The 21,128-nt window shown below is 37.6% G+C and overlaps 1 protein-coding gene across 1 annotated transcript in view; it reads right to left on the reverse strand.

Moving 5' to 3' along the window:
* Cntn4 (contactin 4) overlaps positions 1 to 21,128 on the reverse strand; it is a 952,979-nt gene that overhangs the window by 468,603 nt on the left and 463,248 nt on the right. The window contains exon 4 of the mRNA XM_032906003.1: positions 16,599 to 16,746. Within this exon, the coding sequence (XP_032761894.1) occupies positions 16,599 to 16,653 (55 nt within the window). The 5' untranslated portion in view covers positions 16,654 to 16,746. The remainder of the gene's footprint in view (positions 1 to 16,598; positions 16,747 to 21,128) is intronic.

The following is a 21,128-nucleotide window of genomic DNA, read 5'->3' on the forward strand; positions in this document are numbered from 1 at the left end:
AGCAGGGGGCAGAAAGAAAAACAAGGCAAGAACTCATAGAGAAATAAAATCTGGGGATCCAGGGGAGGAATGTCTCCCTGGAGGAAAGCAGAAACCACCACGCTGTAGAAAGCAATGAACAACAAATAAAGCAAAAGAAAGGGGTAACATCTACGCAATATATTTTTCCTTTTCTTTTTAGTTAATAAGCAGCAGATTAGTACTGAGGAGGAAGCATATGAACAGCAAAGCAGAGCAGCCGTTAGGCACAAGGAGGTTAAATCTAAATTCTACAGACCAATGAAGGGTCTGTTGCTTTAGAAGGTCCGTAGTAAACTGAGGCTGCTGCTGTCCAAGTTGGTAAAAGATACCTGCTGTGTTAGCCTTCATGTTTTTGTGAGGAAATATTTAAGAAGTCCAACTTCAGGAAGACAGTGTTTATCTTGATTTCAGGGTATAGTACATTATGGTAGAAAAGCTGTGGCAGTTAAGTGGGGCTAGCTGTGGTGATGGTGATATACAGCCCTGGCTTTCAATGGATGCTAAGGGATGCTGGTGTTCAGGTCAGAACCAGTAAACCAGCACAAGCACCAATGCCAGTACCAGTTCCTCCTCCTCCCCTCCTCCGCCTCCTCCTCCCCCTCCTCCCCCTCCTCTTCCTCCCCCCTCCTACTCCCTACTCCTCCTCCTCCTCCTCCCCCTCCTCCTCCTTTTCCTCCTCCTCCTCCTTCTCCTCCTCCTCCTTCTCCTCCTTCTCCTCCTCCTCCTCCTCCTCCTCCTCTTCCTCCTCCTCCTCCTCCTTCCTTCTCTCTTCTTCTCAGCCTGAGTCTGTAGTCATAGGCTAGTACTGCTCACGTTCAATGTATGTTTTCCTATTTCAGTTAACTCATCCAAAACTCCACTACAAACATAACCATAGCCTGTCACTTAGGTGATTCTAAATTCAGTTGAATTGACAATAAACATTAGATACTACACTGTATACTAGTACAGCTAGCAAATTACTTAACATAGTTTGCTGTTCCATTTCTAAGGGTTAAGCTAGTCACCAGATTAGGTTGGCTTGGAGCCCACTATAAATATATAATTCAGTGAAAATGGCTAGCAGATTATGAAGAGGACAGTGATAGGTTTTAGTATTAGTAGAAATAACATTATCTATATTAATCATGTCAAATTATGCTTTGACTTCATACCATGTAAAAACATGGACAAAATAGGAATTCACAATTATAGAACAATAATAACTTATATAGTATTTTCTTCCTTTTATGAAATACTTTCATTTCCATATTAGCAGATTATCCAACAGATGGTGAAAATTTAGAAAAGAATGCTTGTGTGAATCTTTGCATATACAGCTACAAGCAGAATATCAAACAGATTTGTCATGAGAATAATACAATTTCTGTGGAAAGAGTTTCAATTCAAAGCCTCATGTCTGATATATGTTCTATCATTGACCTATGGCCCCCATCCCTGAGAAAATAATCAAGTAAGAGCAGCAGCCAATAGTTTTTGTTTTCTTTGTTCTTCCCTTTAAGGAAGAAAATTAGAGTGAAGAACTCTGTGTCCTACTCTCACAGCCAAGATCAAAACTAAACTCTATCACTCGGACATCTCTCCTGGGAATAAATACAATAAAACAGCTAGAAATGACCCTCAAAGAAGGCATGCTGTTCTGGCCTCCTCATTTTTTTCGTTGTGTTTTCTCCTCAACCATTTAGTTTAAGATCCACTAAAGATAAAGATGGATACATTTTAATGGAAAAGACAAATACCATTTATAGATGTTAATGTATGTTCATATATTAATATCTATTTATATATTAAGTGATTTATATGCTAAGCATAATCAATATACTTATATACTTGAACTAAATACAGAGAATTGTAAACAACTTAATAATACTACATTTGGCACCTAATAAACTTTAATATGTATATATTATAAAATAAATTACTAAATATTAGGTAATATCTATTTTACTAATGAGTAATGAATATAAATAATAGTTAAGCTCTAATCATAAGTCATTGAATCATTAATATATATAGTCTACACAACTTTTCAAAGGTTATGTACCAGACAATCATGCTAGAGGCAAGTGTTGAAGCCAGATTAATCTCAGCCCCATTACTACTGTCTTATCTACTAAAGTTAAATCTAAGCAAAACTTTTTACACAGGAACAATATGGGCCAGTGACAAGCACAATATCATTAGTTTTGAGTTTTCATTTAAAACTTGCCTAGTATCTGCTTTTGAAGCAAATTAGTTCATTTTACAACTTCAGTTTTCCTACTTCAGTTAACTCATCCTAAGAATACAAGTTGGTATACCTAATAGTTATCAAATGCTTCGGAAAGTATTAGCCAGTAGATATATACATTGACAAATGAATGTATTAGTACATTCAGAATCAGCTGTTCTAAATATGAAAAAGTAATGCCTTCATAGATATCACTGTTACTGTACTAAAAGAAGATAAATTATTCTTAGCCAAATTTTCTAAGACCATTGTCTAATAGTTACAAAGACAATCCAATGGTTTGTCTAAAAAAATAAAGGTATGCCATATATATATATATATATATATATATATATATATATATATATATATATACATTTTAGATTTGTAGTGCAGTAATAAGAAAGACAACATGAATTCCAAACCAGGAAAAATTGATGCTTTTATAAAAGTAAATTATATATTCACAATATTATTGTCTAAGTCTGAAAGCATGGAAAATTGGGGGAATAAGTTATTTTCTTTCTTCTTCTGGGAAGATTAGAACTATATGAGCACAAAAGTTTTGACAATCTGTGAATCTCTAATGAAGAAGCATCACTTTGGGGTTGCTATGTCAGCCATTGGACAGATCTTCAAAATGCCTTAGACACACAGAGTAAGGTTTTCTCCTGTGTGTCATGTTTCCCTTGACTTGTTTGACATTTGCCTGCACTTTAACAAGAGAGGAATGTTTTTTGGTTGTGCTCATGACTCTGTGGTACAGTCATGGGAGCAACATGATTGAAATAAAGGGGTTAGTTGTATTTTATACTAATTAAGATATATGCATGGCAAAGCGTGAGACACCCAGCCAGAAAGCTGAGTGAGAGTTATGGAAGATGCACTAGGTTTGGGAACTTTGGTTTCAGTTTATATTGCTCTTCATGTCTCAGTCTTTGAAAACATCAGTGAAGCAATCAGAGAGTAAGAGAGCTGGGATAGATATGTGACTTCCTGATTCTCTTCATCATACATGGAAAATTGGTTTTGTGAGTGTCTGACAGCAGAGATCCTGACAAGACAAACATCTTTGTCCTTTTGTACTCAGAACACTATTTGTTTATAACCTGTAGATATGACACTGTCTGTTTATGAGTGAGTGGCCCACATGAATGTATGTGAACCATGTTTATGCCTGGCGCCTGCAGAGGTCAAAAGAGGGCATCAGTACCCTGAAACAAAAATCAGAGATGGTTATCCATTTCCCCCTGAGTCCGGAAAACGGAACTACATCCCCAGCAAGAGGAACAAGTGCTCTTAAGTATTTAGCAAACTTTCCATTCCCCCAGAACATTAATTTTAATGATAAAAGAAAGAAAGTAAATGTTTCATTCATCCTCATTGTACACCCAAGTCTGACTTCTCTAGTAAACATCTCTGTAATAGTGAACTCCTCGTCAGTGCCACATGGATTTCTTCTCTGAGGAAAAGAGCAGAGAGATGTTCCCAAGGAGAAAGAGGGCATGTGCGGGTGATTTTATAAATGGAAGGCAAGCAAAATCCTCACCCCTTTCAATTATTTTTGCTTGGGAAGCATGGCATCTTTTCCTGACACACCAGACTTTTACTGCCCTACAATAGGCAAAACTAAAATTTGTATTGAGTGTTATTGACCCAAAATATTTATTTGTTACCACTCTTTTAATCCATTTTCATTGGATTACTATTTATTAATGTCATAAAATAATGGATCTAATTTTGGCATTTCTTACTTGTAATAGAAGTACATTACCTTTAATTCCATATTATTATAATCTCCTCCCTTCTTCTACTGTCCTCTTCCAATATCATCAAGCCTTCTCTGTACTTTCATATATTTTCTATATCATTTTTTGTCTTATTATTATTGCTACATGTAAGTACATATGTGAAAGGTATGAATAAATACAGTTCATGTAGTATTACTCATGTGTATATTTCTTTAGACCTGACCACTTGATGATGGATAACCAAACAGAGGGTTCATCCCTAGGTGACATTGACTTTCCATCTCGCAGCAGTCATAAATTGACTAGTTCTTCATCTAGTGGTGGGGCTTTGTGTGATTCCCTCTATCCACAATAACATACAGAAAGAGAAGAGAATTTTATGGAGAATAAGAATCAGAAAACCAATCATGAGATCAGATATATCTCAATGACACATTTATTGATCATATTAACAACATTCAATTCAGTTTTTTGAGATGCATAGTTAAGTCATGGGGTTGTGCAACTCTAACTACTATCTAATCCTTAATTATTCTCTTCATCATAAGAGAATTCTGTCCCAGACCTGTTCTTTTCTCTTTTTCTCTTTTGCTTGATGTGTCTAGGGGTTCAAATAAATGATATATTATAATAAATAACGCTTGGGTATGGCTTTACCCACTTACAGTAATGTTTTTAAAGTTCATACATGCTATTATATATAAACACACTATTTCCTTTACATTTTATTGATAAATACTATTTTATTGTTTGGGCTACTGCATCTTACTACATTTTTTTTTACCTAATGATAAGTATCTGAGTTTCTCCCATTTTATGAAGCCTATTTCTCTGAACATTGAGCACTGATAAATTTTTTCAATGATATTCATAATTCTATGAAAAGACAAAATTGAAAAATCCCATTTTTAACTTTCACTCATTTTATATATATAAAATAGGCAATCTTTACTTTAGGAAAGTGTCTCATGGGACTATGATTTACCTCCCCCCCTCCACACACACACATACACACTCTCTGTCTTTCTATGTCTCAGAAGCTCTAGCTGAGACTCTTAGCCATGGGGATTGTTGGAGTTAGAAATGGCTATTTCCCGTAATGAGCAAAACTTTCAGTGGATGTACTGGTACACCAACCCACCCACAAAATGTTAAACCCACATTTTTTCCTGTCTACAAGATGTTCAAGGTTAAAGAAAAAGCAGATACTGAGGAAATGGACAAATAATGATTGGCCTAGCTTGACACCCATGCCATGAGAGGGAATCACCCCTCACACTATTAATGATAGTTTACTATACATGTAGACAGGAGCCTAGCATAATTGTCATCAGAGAAGTTTCACCCAGATAGAAACAGATGTAACAAGCTACAGCCTGACATTAGACAGAGCTTAGAGAAGCCTATCGAAGAGGAGGGAGGGAGGGAGGATTGAAGTAGACAGAGAGGTCAAGGACATTACACTAAAAGCTACAGAATCAACTAACATGGCCACATAGGGGCTTGGAGAGATTGAACTGCTATCCAGAGAGTTTGCATGAGATGGGCCTAAGAACTCTGCATATATGTAGCTCTCAGCTACAGCAGGGTTCTCATGTGGGGACTCCTAACAGCAGGAGTAGGGGCTGTCTCTGACTCTGTTGTCTGCCTTTTGGGTCCCTTTCCCCTAATTGGGCTGCTTTGTCTAGCCTCAATAGGAGATAACGTGCATCTAGTCTTACTGCAACTTGATATGCCAAGGCTGGTTGATATTCAAGGGAAGCCTCCACTTCTATAAGAAAAAAAGGGAGGAGGGATTGAAGGGAAGGGGAGGTGAGAGAGAGAGTAGAAAGAGAGGTGGGAGAAGAAGCTGTAATCAGGATGTAAGGAAATTAATAACTTAATAAAATAATAATAAACATTCTCTATATATGCACATATATGCATGCATAGATATATCTTAGTCAATACCTTACTGTATTTACACATATGGTTTCCTTATATTTAAAAGATTCATTATTATTTAATTCACGTGCTTATGTATGTACTTGTGTGAATATAAGCCATGTATGTAAGTACCCACAGAAGCCAATGGGTGTCATATTCCCTGGAGTTAAAGTTACAGGCAATTTTGAGCCATCTGACACGCATGCTGGGAACCAAACTTACAGCCTCTGGAAGAGCAAGCTGAAGGTGCTCTTAAACACGAGCCATCTCTCCAGATACATAATGCCTTTCTCAAGGCCTTTTTGTTTTTGTTTGTATCTTCCACTTAACATACACACTCCTTTTTTATTTATTTGGGGGCAAATGACAGGGTTTCATTCTTCTTTATGGCTGAGTAACACTTCATTGTATGTTTATATCACACTTAATTTAGACAGTCATCTGTTGTTGGGCATCTCGTCTTTTCCATATCATATCATGACGAATAATCCCACAGTAACTTTGGGCATGCAGCAGCTCCTCAGCTTATATTGTTTTGATATCCTTGCCTGTTTCTGCCTCCTAAGTCCACTAGATTAAAACTATGCACTTACATGGCCATCTTCTAGCAGGTTTCTGAGGAAGCTTCATACTGTTGCCCATAATGTTTGAGTTGATGAATATCTATAGACACTGCTTATTTCTTTCTCTATATCCTTACCAGCAGTTTCTGAAGCCATTATTCAAGTTAACACCTTCTTCTTCTTCTTCTTCTTCTTCTTCTTCTTCTTCTTCTTCTTCTTCTTCTTCTTCTTCTTCTTCTTCTTCTTCTTCTTCTTCTTCTTCTTCTTCTTCTTCTCCTTCTCCTCCTTCTCCTTCTCCTCCTCCTCCTCCTCCTCCTCCTCCTCCTCCTCCTGCTCCTCCTCCTCCTCCTGCTCCTCCTCCTCCTCCTCCAATTGGTTATTTCATTTATTTACATTTCAAATGATATCCCCCTTCCTTCCTGGTTTCCCCTCCACAAACACCCCATTTCCACCTTCTCTCTCCCTGCCTTGACAAGGATGCTCCCCGACGCATGCACTCCTTCCCCACCACCCTATCATTCCTCTACACTGGGGTATCAAGCCTTCACAGGATCTAGGCATTCCCCACCCATTGATGCCAGACAAGGCCCTCCTCTGCTACATATACAGCTAGAGCCATGGGTTCCTTCCTCCATGTGTATTCTTTGGCTGGTAGTTTAGTCCTGGGAGCTCTATGGGGCCTAGTTGGTTGATATTGCTGTTCTTCCTATGGGATTGCAAACCCCTTCAGCTCCTTCAGTTCTTCTCCTAATTCCTCCATTGGGGTTCCTGTGCTCAAACATCTCAGTCTTTATCTTCAAAGCCCATGCTGTTCATTAGAAATTCAAAACAAGGCAAGTCTGTACTTTCAAGTTTCCTAAATTCCCACATTAAAGCAAATGAGAAATGAAAGAAGCAAAGCTTTATTTTACATAAACCAAAAAATCAATTCTAATACATGATCATATAAAAACCACTAATGAAGTGTTCTGCATTCAACATCCTAAGCAGACAGTGCAGAGCAGAGAGAAATGTACAGGTGGGGCCAGATACTGCCAACATTGGATCTGTAAGCCACACAGTAGTTAAGATTGCTGTCACATTCACACACCTGGACGAGGAGGACAGGATCTGCCATCCTCAGAATGGATGTGGCAATTTCCTCTAAATGTAAACATTCCATCCTCCTAAGAGCAGGATCATAAGAGTCAAGAAGCTAAGGAAAGTTACAAGGAAGCAGAGAGCTACAGTAATCAAAATGCCCCATGCACATGATTATAAATGGAGTATTTGCTCGGATAGAGGAGCCTCTGGGCAACACCTTCATGCAGGGAGCTCTAAGAATGAAACTTCTGTGAGCAGCCAACTTTCCCCAGAAACAGCTACCTTAAAGTATTTAAGTCATCCATGTACGTGTAAATAAACCTTACACCCTATTGTCTCAATAAGGTAGACCTTGGTGGAGTCATTTCTGGGGGTTGCTGGGGATATGAGACATTTTTTTCCATTGGGCAGGAAAATATAACATGTAGGCCTCTTGAGTTCTGATCTCCAACCTTAAGAACAAGGAAACTAATTTTCTGGTGTGACAGTCCCCACCATTCGTGGCCATTCCTTGGGTAGTTCTGAGGTGCTGATATGGATATGGTGGATCAGTTTGTTCACTTCATGGTGTATACATTTCATGTATTCAGAGGTCTCAGGCATTGTGTGAAAGATGAACTTAAAAATAAAACTTCCGTAATTGTTTCTTTTATGACTCTCTTCAAACTGCTTTCAAAGTGAAAACATTTGAAATAAGTCTTAATTTGGATCTGAGGTGGTGAGCCCTCTCCCTCAGAGTCAATTATTTTCAAAACAATATAATGTCATCCTCCTTAAGGGAAAGTATGCTTGATTACTCTGAGAAAACGCAGAACAATCTGGCAATCCACTAGGGGTTTTGTAAACTATGAAAACTTATTTTATCTCCCAAAGTACAGAATTCAGACCTAATATTACATATTATCATTTGCTAAAATGATATGCAATTGTACTCCACTTGTATGCTCAAGAGATACATCAAAATATTCTATAACACATTTTCCATTTCTATTTAAAATTAAAAAATAATATTTTCTGTATTCCATCATAAAGTTGATATCACAGGGCTATGTTGTTCCTACCAGTGGGTCAGAGTCAATGAAGAAGGGTATACAAAAGAGTAAGCAATATTGATACCCAGGGTATACGTCTGCATAAAAATCTTTCATCATTTCAGACTTTTAAATGTTTTGATGAAATCCCTGTTCTCTTGAAACTTAATTAATTTCTGGGAATCAATCATAAAATCTATGACTAATAGTGCCAAACCTATAATGCTTGTTCTGGATGCCTGGATGGTAAGAGGGTGACTGAATGCTTCTTTGCCTACATTAAAAACATTTGATGACCACCGACGTTCTGCTGCTTCTGATGTTGTTGTTGTTCACACTTACAATGATGGTGTCCATAGAAGCAGCAGATTTCTGTTGTCTACATGAAGGCCATCTCTGTTCTGAGTACTGTATGTTTCCACACTTGCACACACACACACACACACACACACACCACACTACACACTACACACTACACACTACACAGACAGGCACACACACATTAACAAACCTTAAGTATTTAGGATTCATATACATTTGCCACGTCTCCATTGTTTAAAGAAGGTGACATTGGACACTTGGGAAAGCAGACGTGCTATAAATCCTGGTTCACAAAAGTTTAACTTCTAAAGAACAAGCAAAATGTGTTCCAAAAAAACTGATAGCTAGAGTAATAACCTCTCCATATAATCACCAGCAGTATTACCACCACACCATCATCATCATCATCATCATCATCATCATCATCATCACCGCCACCACCGTCATCAATAACATTATTGTTTAGATGATCAGTGTTTAATTTAGAACCATACTACTTTCCTACAGTTTAGCATTAGCAGGTCATTGAACATATGCTAAATGAAGCAATGAATCCTAAACTCACCCTATTACTATAATAAACTCAGACTATACCCAAGACAACATACATAACTATGAGTCTAGTCCTCACAAACATCAGAGGAAAGAGGTTTTTTCCCCCCTCATTTTTTAAAAATATTTATTTATTTATATATAATAAGCACAATGTAGGTGTCTTCATCCACACTTGGAGAGGGCATCAGATCTCATTACAGATGGTTGTGAGCCACCATGTGGTTGCTGGGATTTGAACTCAGGGCCTCTGGAAGAGCAGTCAGTGCTCTTAACCACTGAGCCATCTTTCCAGCCCCTTCCCCTCATGTTTAAGTTAGAAAATAGTAATACAAATCATCGTCCATTGTCGTCGTTATCGTCATCATCATCATCGTCATCATTGTTGTCGTCATCATCACATGAACTTAGAGGATGTCATCCCTGATAGCATAGCTAAGAAACCTAAGATCTTTACTATTGGCAGAATCAATGTCCTTAATTGTGAACTCTATAAAATCTATGTGATGGTGTTCTTGGCATGAAACTCAATGTTCAGGATCAGAAACTGAAAGGATGGGCCATTTCAATTCGGCATCTTGAGTAAGGCAGCATCATTGATTCACATTTCAATAAGGAGATTGGTCAGTTGATATTAACAGCATCCAATGTTAATGTTTTTATTTGTCTCTTATTTTTCATCTTTAATTCATTCTACTCATCAGCATTCTATCATCCTCTTCTACATATGATATGTCATTGACACTCTTTGTAAACTCTTCCCTTATTTATAGTTAAGAGGCCTAGCTTGGCTAAGCATACCTAATGAAGTCATTAAGGGTTTGCTTTAGGAAAGGTTTTAAATTGATCTTTCTAATAAATTTTTATATTACTGCTGCTATACAGCCATGCCTATGGGCATAAACAATCATTGCTGGTGTTTACCTCAGCTTTACTACTGATTAATATTTTTCCATTTTGAAATTATTAAAATATAAAAATAATCACTGGAAAAATATTTTTGTTCTATTTTTCTTGGACGGGTGCAGATATTTACTTTTTTTTCCAGTCCTGAATTCTTCATCATTGGAGTCATTGTTTTAACATAAGCATTAGTTCTCATCTGGGCTTAATCTGTCTACTAATTGGTCTTTATGTTGTGGTCATAATTATGAGAGAGAGGATCAAACAGGAATCATAAGCTTCAGATTATATCAACTTTATAAAGATGCTTTCTTAGGGAAACAATCAAATAAGACATCATTTTGGATTCTGTTTGAAATTACTAAATTAGCACCCAGTCTGCTCTTTTTAGATCTCAATGAAATACATTACTACTATGAGAGCCACAATCCGCAGTAGGTTTAGCTTTTAGTTATTTATCTATTGCTATGATAAAACACTATGACCAAGACAACATACAATAAAACAAGTTTATTTGGGCTGATAGTTCTAGAGAACCAATAGTCTACCATCATCAGAGTAATGAGGCAGGACAGGAAGTAGCAGGAATGAAGTCTACAGCAAGAAACTAAAAACTGAACTATAAGCACAAAATAGAGAGATTGGGTTGGACGTGGTTCAAGGGATTTAACTCTCAAAGCCCACCTTCAAAGACAAACTTCCTCTAGCAGGTCCAACCTTCTAAACCTCCCAAAACAGTGCCCTCCTTGGGGACTCCACGATTCCAGTGAATGGAACTATGGAGGTCATTTCTAATATCAACCACCACGGCATCCGTCTAGAATTGGATTATTTGATTTGGCTACTGCTTCTTTTTCTGTTTTATCTGTGGGAAAATAGGGAAGTATTTGAAATTGAAATATTACACCTGTTGCACTGCGAGATCAAGCCTTACGACTCATTCCTAGGTATTCTCTCTTCCTTTTGAGTCTATAAAGACATAATGAAGAAAGAATGAAGCGTGAAGATGGTTTTTTGGTTCTGTTCTGTGCTGTAACATTTTGATAAAGTGGCAAAATGTGTGACATTCAGATTTTATGTACAAATATGGGTAACCTCAATGAAGTCCTTTTACATTCTGGGCCTGTAACCACAGATAGCCCACTTTCCATTTTAGGGACCAAGGCTTTCTGATCCTTAAAGAAACTTCCAAAACTGAACCTGGACCTTCACATGTGTTCTGACCTCAGGTGTTGACCTCTGTTTAGAATTTTCGCTATCACATGTTGAGCTGCAAGCCTGAAATTCCCTCTTCTATTGAGGACTCTTTCTTGTTCCAACTCACCATTCTCAGGTTACTCTCAGAATTTCTTTGTCTCCTATGTATTACCCAGAACCTTTCTCCATCACTCATTGTTAAAGGCAGCTATAATAATAGCATAGGTAATGTGTGTGAGTGTATTGTGCATTTGTGTGTGTTATTTGAGTGTGTGTGTGTGTGCGTGTGCATATGATATGTATAGTATGTGCAGTATATGTGTATCCATGTGTATATGTATGCTGTGTGGAATATGAGTGTGTGTGTGTATGTGTGTGTGTGTGTGTGGTATGTAAGGTATATGTAGTATGTGTGTATGTGCATGTATGTGTGTATGTGGTCTGTGTGTGTGTGTGTGTGGTATGTAAGGTATATGCAGTATGTGTATGTGCATGTATGTGTGTATGTGGTGTGTGTGTGTGTGTGTGTGTGTGTATGTTCATGTGCATGTGTGTGAACAAATCAATAAATTGTTCATAGTTGCTAAAGAGTCCTTTTCTAAAAAAGAGATAACTGCTGAAGTTGGTAAATGGCAAACAGGAGAATAAATTTAGCTTCCCTGAAAACAAGATAATCTGAGACTGTACCTAGCTCACATTTTCAAACATATTCACATAGGGCTTTCTTTAAAAATCTTTATGCTTCTTGCTGCACATCAACATATGGCCCAGGCATTTTATTCTTTCTTTCAAACTCTGCCAATGTGAACAGAATTGGGAACACATTGTAAAGCATATGACTTGTAAGAAAATTCATATTATTTGAATTAAATTGTAGGCTTACTTTTAGCTCTATCAATACACATATTTATATTTCCAATCATGAGTATGGATAGAATTGTAAATTTCTAGAATAGGAAGAGCTTTTAAGAGATCATCTACATTACACAGAGGTGTAAACTGCATCCATGAGAGGCAAAATGACTTGTCCATCATCTGTTAAACAATAAAATTAATAAACAGTGTAAAGAATGCATCTATTCAGTTGCCAGATCTAGATGTTCATAGGTTTAGCTCTATGATGCTTCATGTGCATGAATTGCTATAATCACAAGCATATTTAAACATACGTGAAGAAACATAAGCAGTGAGCTCTTCCAGCATTACCCAAATCCATGCTCCCTGCTGGTGTCCTTCCTATTAATGATAACATTACCTATCTGTCTTCTACTGATCGTTCTGTATGTGTTATTGGTTTTCAGTCCCTCAAAAGGAGAGTCTGAGAGAAATACAAGAGTAAAGATCAATAAAAGGTAGAAGTTGCTACTGTGGGCATTTGGGACTCTTCCTGTTGGGGATCCCCAAGGCACTGTGAGAAAGATTGCCTAAGAACTGACTTTAACTAACAGAAGGATGAGTCATTTATCTGTGGACTGTCATGCTTCATTGACTGAGGACTGCCCCCATGGAGAGACTTAGTGTTTCATGGTTCCTCATGCTTATGATGTACGAGAATGGCTTGAGGCAGAGAAACGGAAAAACGCAACCAGAGCTGTAGTTAAAGTAAGAGCGGGCAAGGGGCTGTTAGAGAATATGTGACACAGAGTTCTAGGAATACCAAGCAATAGCAAACAATTTAATATTTTGTACGTTCATCGCTAACTTGAAAATCCATGTTTGTGTTAGTTTCATTGGTTACTAATTTCCTGATAGGAGTCCTCCATGGTATTCCATAACTACAGTAGAGCATACAATTGGTGATCTTTGTTTGGTTCCTTCTCCTCCCATCTCTCTCTCTCTCTCTCTCTCTCTCTCTCTCTCTCTCTCTCTCCCCTCTCCCTCCCCCTCCCTCTTCCCTCCTATCTGTTTTTTTTATGTTTTATGTGACTGACCAATGTAGTACATTCATTCAATCAATACCAGCCCTCCATGCTGAACCTCTGGTTGTTAGGCATATAGCAGTGAACTAAAAGGGCAAAAATCTTTGAGCAATATGGCTAATAATGGCCTCTTTAGCAACACACCTCTGAAGTAGTATTCTGCCGACAATAAGTGATCTGAAGAAAATTTAAGCAATTAGGAAAGTAGATGCAAGCAAAAAGGAACAATGCTATCTTAACTCATTCATAGTTGTTATGAAAATATCATGTAACATATGTAACATTGTAGGATGTATCTAAAAACAATAGAGAGCAAATCCTAGGTGTATTAAAGGGATATTCTTAACAAAAGAAGGCTCTACAGTCTGAGTGTAAGTGATATTATTTCTGTATGACAAGAAAACCAATGTTGGGGGTAAAATATTAGGAAGTAACAGGATAAGAACTATATACAGGCCCATCTGTTTCTTTGTTCAAATCTTGTATCTTTCGAAAATGATCTTAATTTGATTCATTATGCCATGATACTAAGTCTCCATGAATATATGCATAAAATATCAAAACGTATGGGTTCAGGTATACACAAGCCAGATTTCATTTTTCATTGTCGTCAATATTTCTGAGTATGTGTTTGCCAATTTTGCTTTTTTAAAAAAGGTAAGATATTGCCATTCCAGATTAAAATGTCTTTAGTTCAGTAATAAAATCAATTACTTTGTTATTCAACTTTTAGATAATTCTACAAGTATTTTTGTTTTTCAAATTATGACTAGAGACTGAACCTAGTATTTGCTGTGATGAAAAAAGAAAGAAAAGCCCTCCAAACCAAAAAAGCACCACTCAATGCCCCTGAGTAGTTATTAAACCTTAAAGTATCCTCTTAGCTATGGTTAGCCTGGTTATATATTTGGAATGAAAAATGTTCAGGAAAGGGAATATCTGAATGTTGATAATTACAGTAAATGTAAGCATACATGTTGTTCTTGCCAAACTCCTTCTGAAATTCAAAGCTAAAGAAGTATAGAAAGACATGGACGATACACAGGAAGATGAAAAAGAGCAGTCAAGGAAATCTGTTCAGCACTGAGAATGTCAAGTGCTAAGGAAATTAATGCAATCAAGACAAATAGCAAGCAAACAAAAACATTCATTAAAGCTTGACTCTACCTACGCTCAAAGAAGCATATGGTAAGAGAATATTAATACATGTAAAATAGTTCACGGAAGGCTCCTGGAAACAGTCAATGTACCAAGTCTATACAAATAACTACTCAGGTGAATAGTGTGCCTTCTTGAGGTGGCATTGCCAGTTGTTCAAAACACAACTGAAAAGGCTTGTAGCTTTCTTGATTTTGAACCCTTTAATTTTCTAATATCCCCCTAAGAACACTTGGATTAAATGAATTCACTGCTGCTGTAAAACTAAGAAACCTCTTCACTCTTATTCAGTTTAAAGGATAGCTGTGCAGAGGCATTATGATAAATAAAACTTTCAGGGCCTCAGTCAAGGTGTTTAGGGAATCAAGTGTCAGAGAAAACCAGCTGATGTGCATAATTTGTGTTATACTCTTGAGATGGTGGACGATTTAGGCTCTGAACATACAAAGGAAATACAGATGATCTCTCCAAAGCAATTCCAGAATGTTCATTAATCATGGAAGAGTGAATGTGTTACATATACAACCCAGGCAAGAATGTTAAAAGTGTAACTTGAAGAAAATGTATATAAAGAATTATAAATAAAAGACAACAAATAAAGACAATTTAAATAAACAATACACTAGTAAAATAATAAAGAATTTATCAATGATTGACAGTTTAATGTTTAAAAGTCAGACTGCAAATGCAATCTCAAGGGTGGATTTCAATCATAGACTGGACAAATTAAGAATACCACTAAAGGAATGTAAGTCATGATGCTTGAAACTAGTTTGCTTGCGTTTGAGACAGAGATGTCCCAAGTACAGGATCTGTGACTTTCAGTGAATTTTTTTCCACTTCTGATTGATCAGCAATAGTGTCCACTACTGGAATTAAAAATAAAACATAATAACTACTTGCCTCCTAGGGTTAATGGAGGAATGAAAGGAGGCTAAACACAAGTACTTAGAACAGCGTCTGTTGGGTAATGAGGGAGCCATACTGGTGCTGTCTTTGCCCCAATGGCACAGTCTACGTGTGAATAGGTAGAGCCCCCAAAGCATGGTAGCTGTGCATGTTCTGTTCAGCATAGCCTGAGGTTCCAGTCCTGAGCTTACTCACTGCAACCTAGTAATGGCTAAATCGATGAATCAGTTAAAAGCTGGGAGATCCAAAAGCCCTCTTTGCTTCCGGTTGTAAAAGCAAAACAAAACAAAACAAAACAAACAAACAAACAAAAAAAACAAACGCAAATATATTCAAAGATCATTGTAGGCTTTAAAGCTATGAGCAACAAATCAGGTCAAGCAGAGGCATTTCAAAAGGTAAATAGTAACTCAATGCCAGAAACATTTCCAGCCCAGGTAGATTTACAATGCACCACTCCTGAATCACACATGTCAGGTGCTAGGCTCAAATATCCCAGGCTAGGCTCAAACCCAAAAAAAAGCAATAAAGAGCATGTTTGAACTTTTAAAGCCTCTTTTCCAGTGGTTAGCCATAATCACATCTTCTTTATTTTGTTTTCAGGTTCCTAGTAGACGATAGGAGCATTGAAATGCAAAAACAGATAATAATAAGATGGAGTGGATTGAAAGAACTATTCAGCTAAAACCCCATCCACTAACAACAAACAGGCAATGCTTTAGACTATATTATCGGATTTACTTCCTAATACCTTGGTGCAATTGAGCCCTGGGATGAACAAAAATAACAATGTTCAAACTAAATTATGGCTTCAAATGCTGTAAAGAGATCTATCGTCAGATCAAACATCGCTGTGGATGTTTGGACAGATCACCATGAAAAGAGCCAGGGAGAAACTAGCAAGAAGGTGTGCTTACCACTGTCAGCAAATGCTAGTCACAGTAACCTGTGCGCTTATGATTTTACCATTGCCGTCTGAAGCAAAGGCCCACTCTTGAATTAGTGTGAAACACAGTGGCACTTTTAAATCAAAAAGTTTGGAAATGACACTCTACCTGCAAGGCACAACATGAATGATTGCAGCACTAGCAGTTCCCATGGCAACCTCATCTTCAGCTTCCGAGGTCAAAGGAGTTTCAAGTCCAATAACAAGTGAATAGAACTGCTGCTTCTGTTCCTTTTAAGCTTTGTGCAACCTTTAATCTGTGGACAAGAAGAGATATTACAATGAGATTTGGCTCCATGTCTCCTTATGGTCTCTGCATATCTGCCTTTAATTTAGTAAGAATAAAATCCACTTGTGGAATATATTACTGAAGGAAAGGAAAGAACACTGAATTATGAATATAAAGACAAACCTCCTACTTCTCTATAGAGCCCACACTGGCTCCAAACTTTAGATTCCTCTGCCTTAGTCTCCTCAGTGCCAGGATTACAAATGGAGACTCATCTGCTCAGTTCACTTCATATTCTGTTCTTACAAATAGTACTTAGGCAAAGGATTCTGGGCTAATATGCCCCTGTACATACCTGGTAATATAACAGGAACCTCTCCTGATTGGGTAGATATTAATGTAAAGGCAGAGGAAGAGACTGACTTATCTATTTTCTGTCCTTTAATATTATGATGTGTTTTTTCCAGCAAGTAATAAATCAAAAAATAGAATAGAGAGAAATGCCCACAGAATAAATAATGTTAGTGTTCTCAGACCGTATGGTGAACACCAAATTTGCAGATTGGAATTGTGTGGGGAAATCGAAATTACTCCACCAATTTTTATATTTTCCTACTGTGTTCCATATTTTACATTAAAAGTTGCTATCATATGGCTATGATTTTTATGAATATGCTCTTGGAAGGTTCATGTACAATATGGTTAGCACAAAATGTTGTAAAGTAAGAGAGAATAAAACCTGAGAAAGCGAGACTTATTGGGACCTGATTATGTTTTTGAAAATGTTCTCAGAAGAGATTAAGATAAGTTCTCAATGGACCCCTAAGTCCTTGCACGAGTGAACTATAACAGAAAGCCCCAATTTACGCATTGACTCACTCATCCTTCAGTGCCTATCTGCTCGAGTGACTTCTTTCTCTTGCATATATTCCTTCCTTCCATCCAGAACAGAATCATTGCCAGAATCTGTACCATACTGTTTAGACTTTAAACTTATAAAACTATGAGGTACAACAACCTTCCTTTTCTATGTAAGTAGTTGCCTGAGGTATATCATTAAATTGAAGAAAACTGGGCTAATAGTAAAGGAAACAAAGGTACCCAACTCCACTGTCCAGTGAAATAAATCTTACCAATTATGAGTTGCTGTCAACTGGGTTCACATGGAGAAACCCAATACAAAATTAAAATGAGAAGGAGGAACTTATATTGTTTATAGGAACATGGATACAACGGACGTAAATTAAATCAGTCTCAGAGAGATAAGCGCCATTTGTTTTATTTCATTCTTGGATCCTGGTCTCACGGGGATTTAAAATCACATAGGTACAGATGGCATGAAAGTAGAAGAAAAACTGCCAGGGAGGACAAAGGGAACCAATGTGAGGGATGATGGGAAATAGGCTCACGGTGTGTCATGTACTTGCATAAAAATAGCCTTATGCAATGCTGCAAAATAAAACCGAATTAAATACAAAGTATAGAGAATTTTAAAATAGGGTAATTAATCGTAGAATAACTGCTGATAAGCATCTTTTTTAACAGACAAGCATAATAGTCTTCCTATTTGGCCAGAAATCTTAAACTAGAACTCTGCAGTAAAGAGACTCTTTATTCTGTGAAACTTTAAAAAGCTATGTAACAAAATGTAGGAAACGACAGGCATTATTAAAAGCCCTGGCATCTCCTGGCAGAAGGGAGCTGGTTCTACCATGCCGTGGGCACACAGAGCAAGGACGTGTGGGGCCCAGATCCAGATCTGTAAACTTTCCAAAGAAACACTCAACAGTGTTGTATTTTGAAAATTGATCAAGTTTAAATGATTATCAATCGGCTAAAAATATTTTAAGATGAGATCAGGTATGTGCAGTGTGACTGGACATTTGATTGTTTGGCCTTAAAACATCTATAGCTTTCCTTCTAAGGCCCTGAGTACATGGCAAAAGAGGGAATTGAAAGCATGTAAAAGCAAGAAGATAGGGGGATGAGCTATAAAATGCCATCATCCAGGCAAGACACAGCAGTGTAATCAAGAATTCACAGCAGCTGCCTATATTTGCACTGGCTGTACTCAAGGCGAGCTCATCAACACTCAGCCATGGATGGATGAAGGGCTAGAAAGACTGGTGCAGATCTATTAAGGAACAGGACAGTCACTGCCTTTTAGTTTGTCTCAGCTGGTGAGCTCACTAGATAATTCAGTCAATGCTCACACAAATGGTCGAAATTAACTATGTGGGTCAAGAATCAAATCAAATGTCATAATGGACAGGTTTGGATGATGATGGTGTGGCAAACTGGATAAGAGAGGGTGGGGTGGGGTGGGGGATGAGACTCATCAGGGTACATTATATACATATGTGCATGAAATTCTAAAAATATGATTAAAAATAAGGAATTTACAAATGCACAATAAATGATTTTTTTCCCATTGAACAAAGTTCAGTCTTAGAATGTACTTAGGAACTACAGTTTTCCAGGCCTTCAGTAAAAACTGCTGAGTCAGAGTCTCCTGAGGCTGAGTGTAGAAAGACTTCTTTGAAGTCTGGTCCACTAACGTTTGTAGACAGTGCTTTCATGAAAGACTGTACGTGTTTGTACCATAGAAAATAATTTTATACTCTCATAAATATGTATTACATATCCACTGTGTCAAATTGACATAAGCTAGAGTCATTTGGGATGAGGTAGTCTCAAGAATAAGAATGTCCGCACCAGAGTAGCCTGTGGCAAGCCTGTGGTGCATTTTCTTCATTGGTGATTGATGTGGGAGGACCCAGCCTATTGTGGGAAGTCCCACCCCTGGAAAGGTGGTCCTTGGGTAGACAAGAAAGCCAGCTGAGCGAGGCATCAAGAATAAGCCAGTAGGCAGCAGTCTTCCATGGCTTCTAAAACAGCTCCTGTCTCCAGGGTCTGGCCCTGTTTGAATTCCTCTTCTGATTTTCTTCCTTCTCTAGGTCAGAGTGCTTTTTATCAGCAACACAAACCCTAGCTAAGAAGTTTACTTAGGTGATGCTACTTTGCAATAAATCTAATGATCAAAAATTTTTCAACTAATTGCACTCTGGTACATTGCTACATGGCTTCAGTGCTTCCTCTCAGCCTCCGAGCTTCCATACGGCTGGCAGTCGGCCATGCATGATACTCATATGGCTTACCATCTGTTTTCCAGATAAAATAGACCTGCCCAAATGAACAAGAGACTGTCTGTGGTTCCTAGGAGCTCATGTTCCAATTGAGACAGCTAGCCACAACTTTATCAGGTGTAAAATACACTTTTATTATTGAAGGATAAAAATGTTCTGGCTTGGAAAGACCTCAGCACATCCAGGAAAGCAGAATAGGACTCTCATAGAATCTCCTCTGGCTACCACCTAAGGAAAAGCAAAGAATTCCAGTGAATCACGAAACTGGAAACTCTGGCAGTAACTTGTTGTACAGACCTAGGTATTTCTTAGCCTTTCTATGAAGGTTGTTTTGAGGGAAAAAATGTCCTGGTTAAGACTATGAAACCTCTTTAAAAACTATACAGCATCAAAGTTACCACATATACTGATTATTCAGCCTCAGCTGCACAAACACACATATGCATATACATTATAAATGGAATACATATGCACATCGTGAAAATACCCAGTAGTTTTAATTGAATGTAACCTGAGATTTCTCAACCCATTCTCATGTATGACCAACATACCGTGAGCAGCAGGCCTCTGTGACAAGGTGCTCTTAGGATTAATTTACCCTACCGGCCACTGAAATCCCTTTATGTCTGGCAGGAAGACAGGAGAAAATGAGCTCTCATCATTAGAGAAGTTGTTTCTCCTTTGTGGTCTTAAATAGATTCAACTGTGATAGAGTCAGACTTAATATGTTGTGAAGACAAGAGGAACCCTTGACCTGTGATCTGCTGATGTGGCTGAAAGTGGGGTGCCTCTCAAATTGGATCTGTTCAGATACTCTTATAACATGAATGGTGATTAGGGCATTTGGATAAACAGGATGTGCTGATCAATGAAAACTATTAATGTCTAAAGTGAGTGATCAGAGTATTAATAATTAATTTGCCAGGGTAATGTCATTTCAGATCTAGAGATTGATCTATAATGTTAAGCAGTTTCTAGGAGCTACTAAAACCAGCTTAGAAAATATATCCAGTTACAAGACTAAGATTTAGCTTATAATGTGACATTATTTTTAAGGCATATTCTTGAAGAGCTGAGGATTCTAAAGAAGGAGAAATTCTAGAACTGTATTGACATTTATTTACATCCAAGTATGTAAGGATCACCCTTAATAATCAGATATAATGGCATCCTTGATAGTCATTTTTTTCTCGTGGGCCGGATTATCAGAAGCAGAAGGTTTTCTGAAGGGTGCTGGAGATTCATGACCCCCATGCGGCACTGT

This window comes from Rattus rattus, chromosome 6 (genome assembly GCF_011064425.1).
Source record: "Rattus rattus isolate New Zealand chromosome 6, Rrattus_CSIRO_v1, whole genome shotgun sequence".
Taxonomy (NCBI): domain Eukaryota; kingdom Metazoa; phylum Chordata; class Mammalia; order Rodentia; family Muridae; genus Rattus; species Rattus rattus.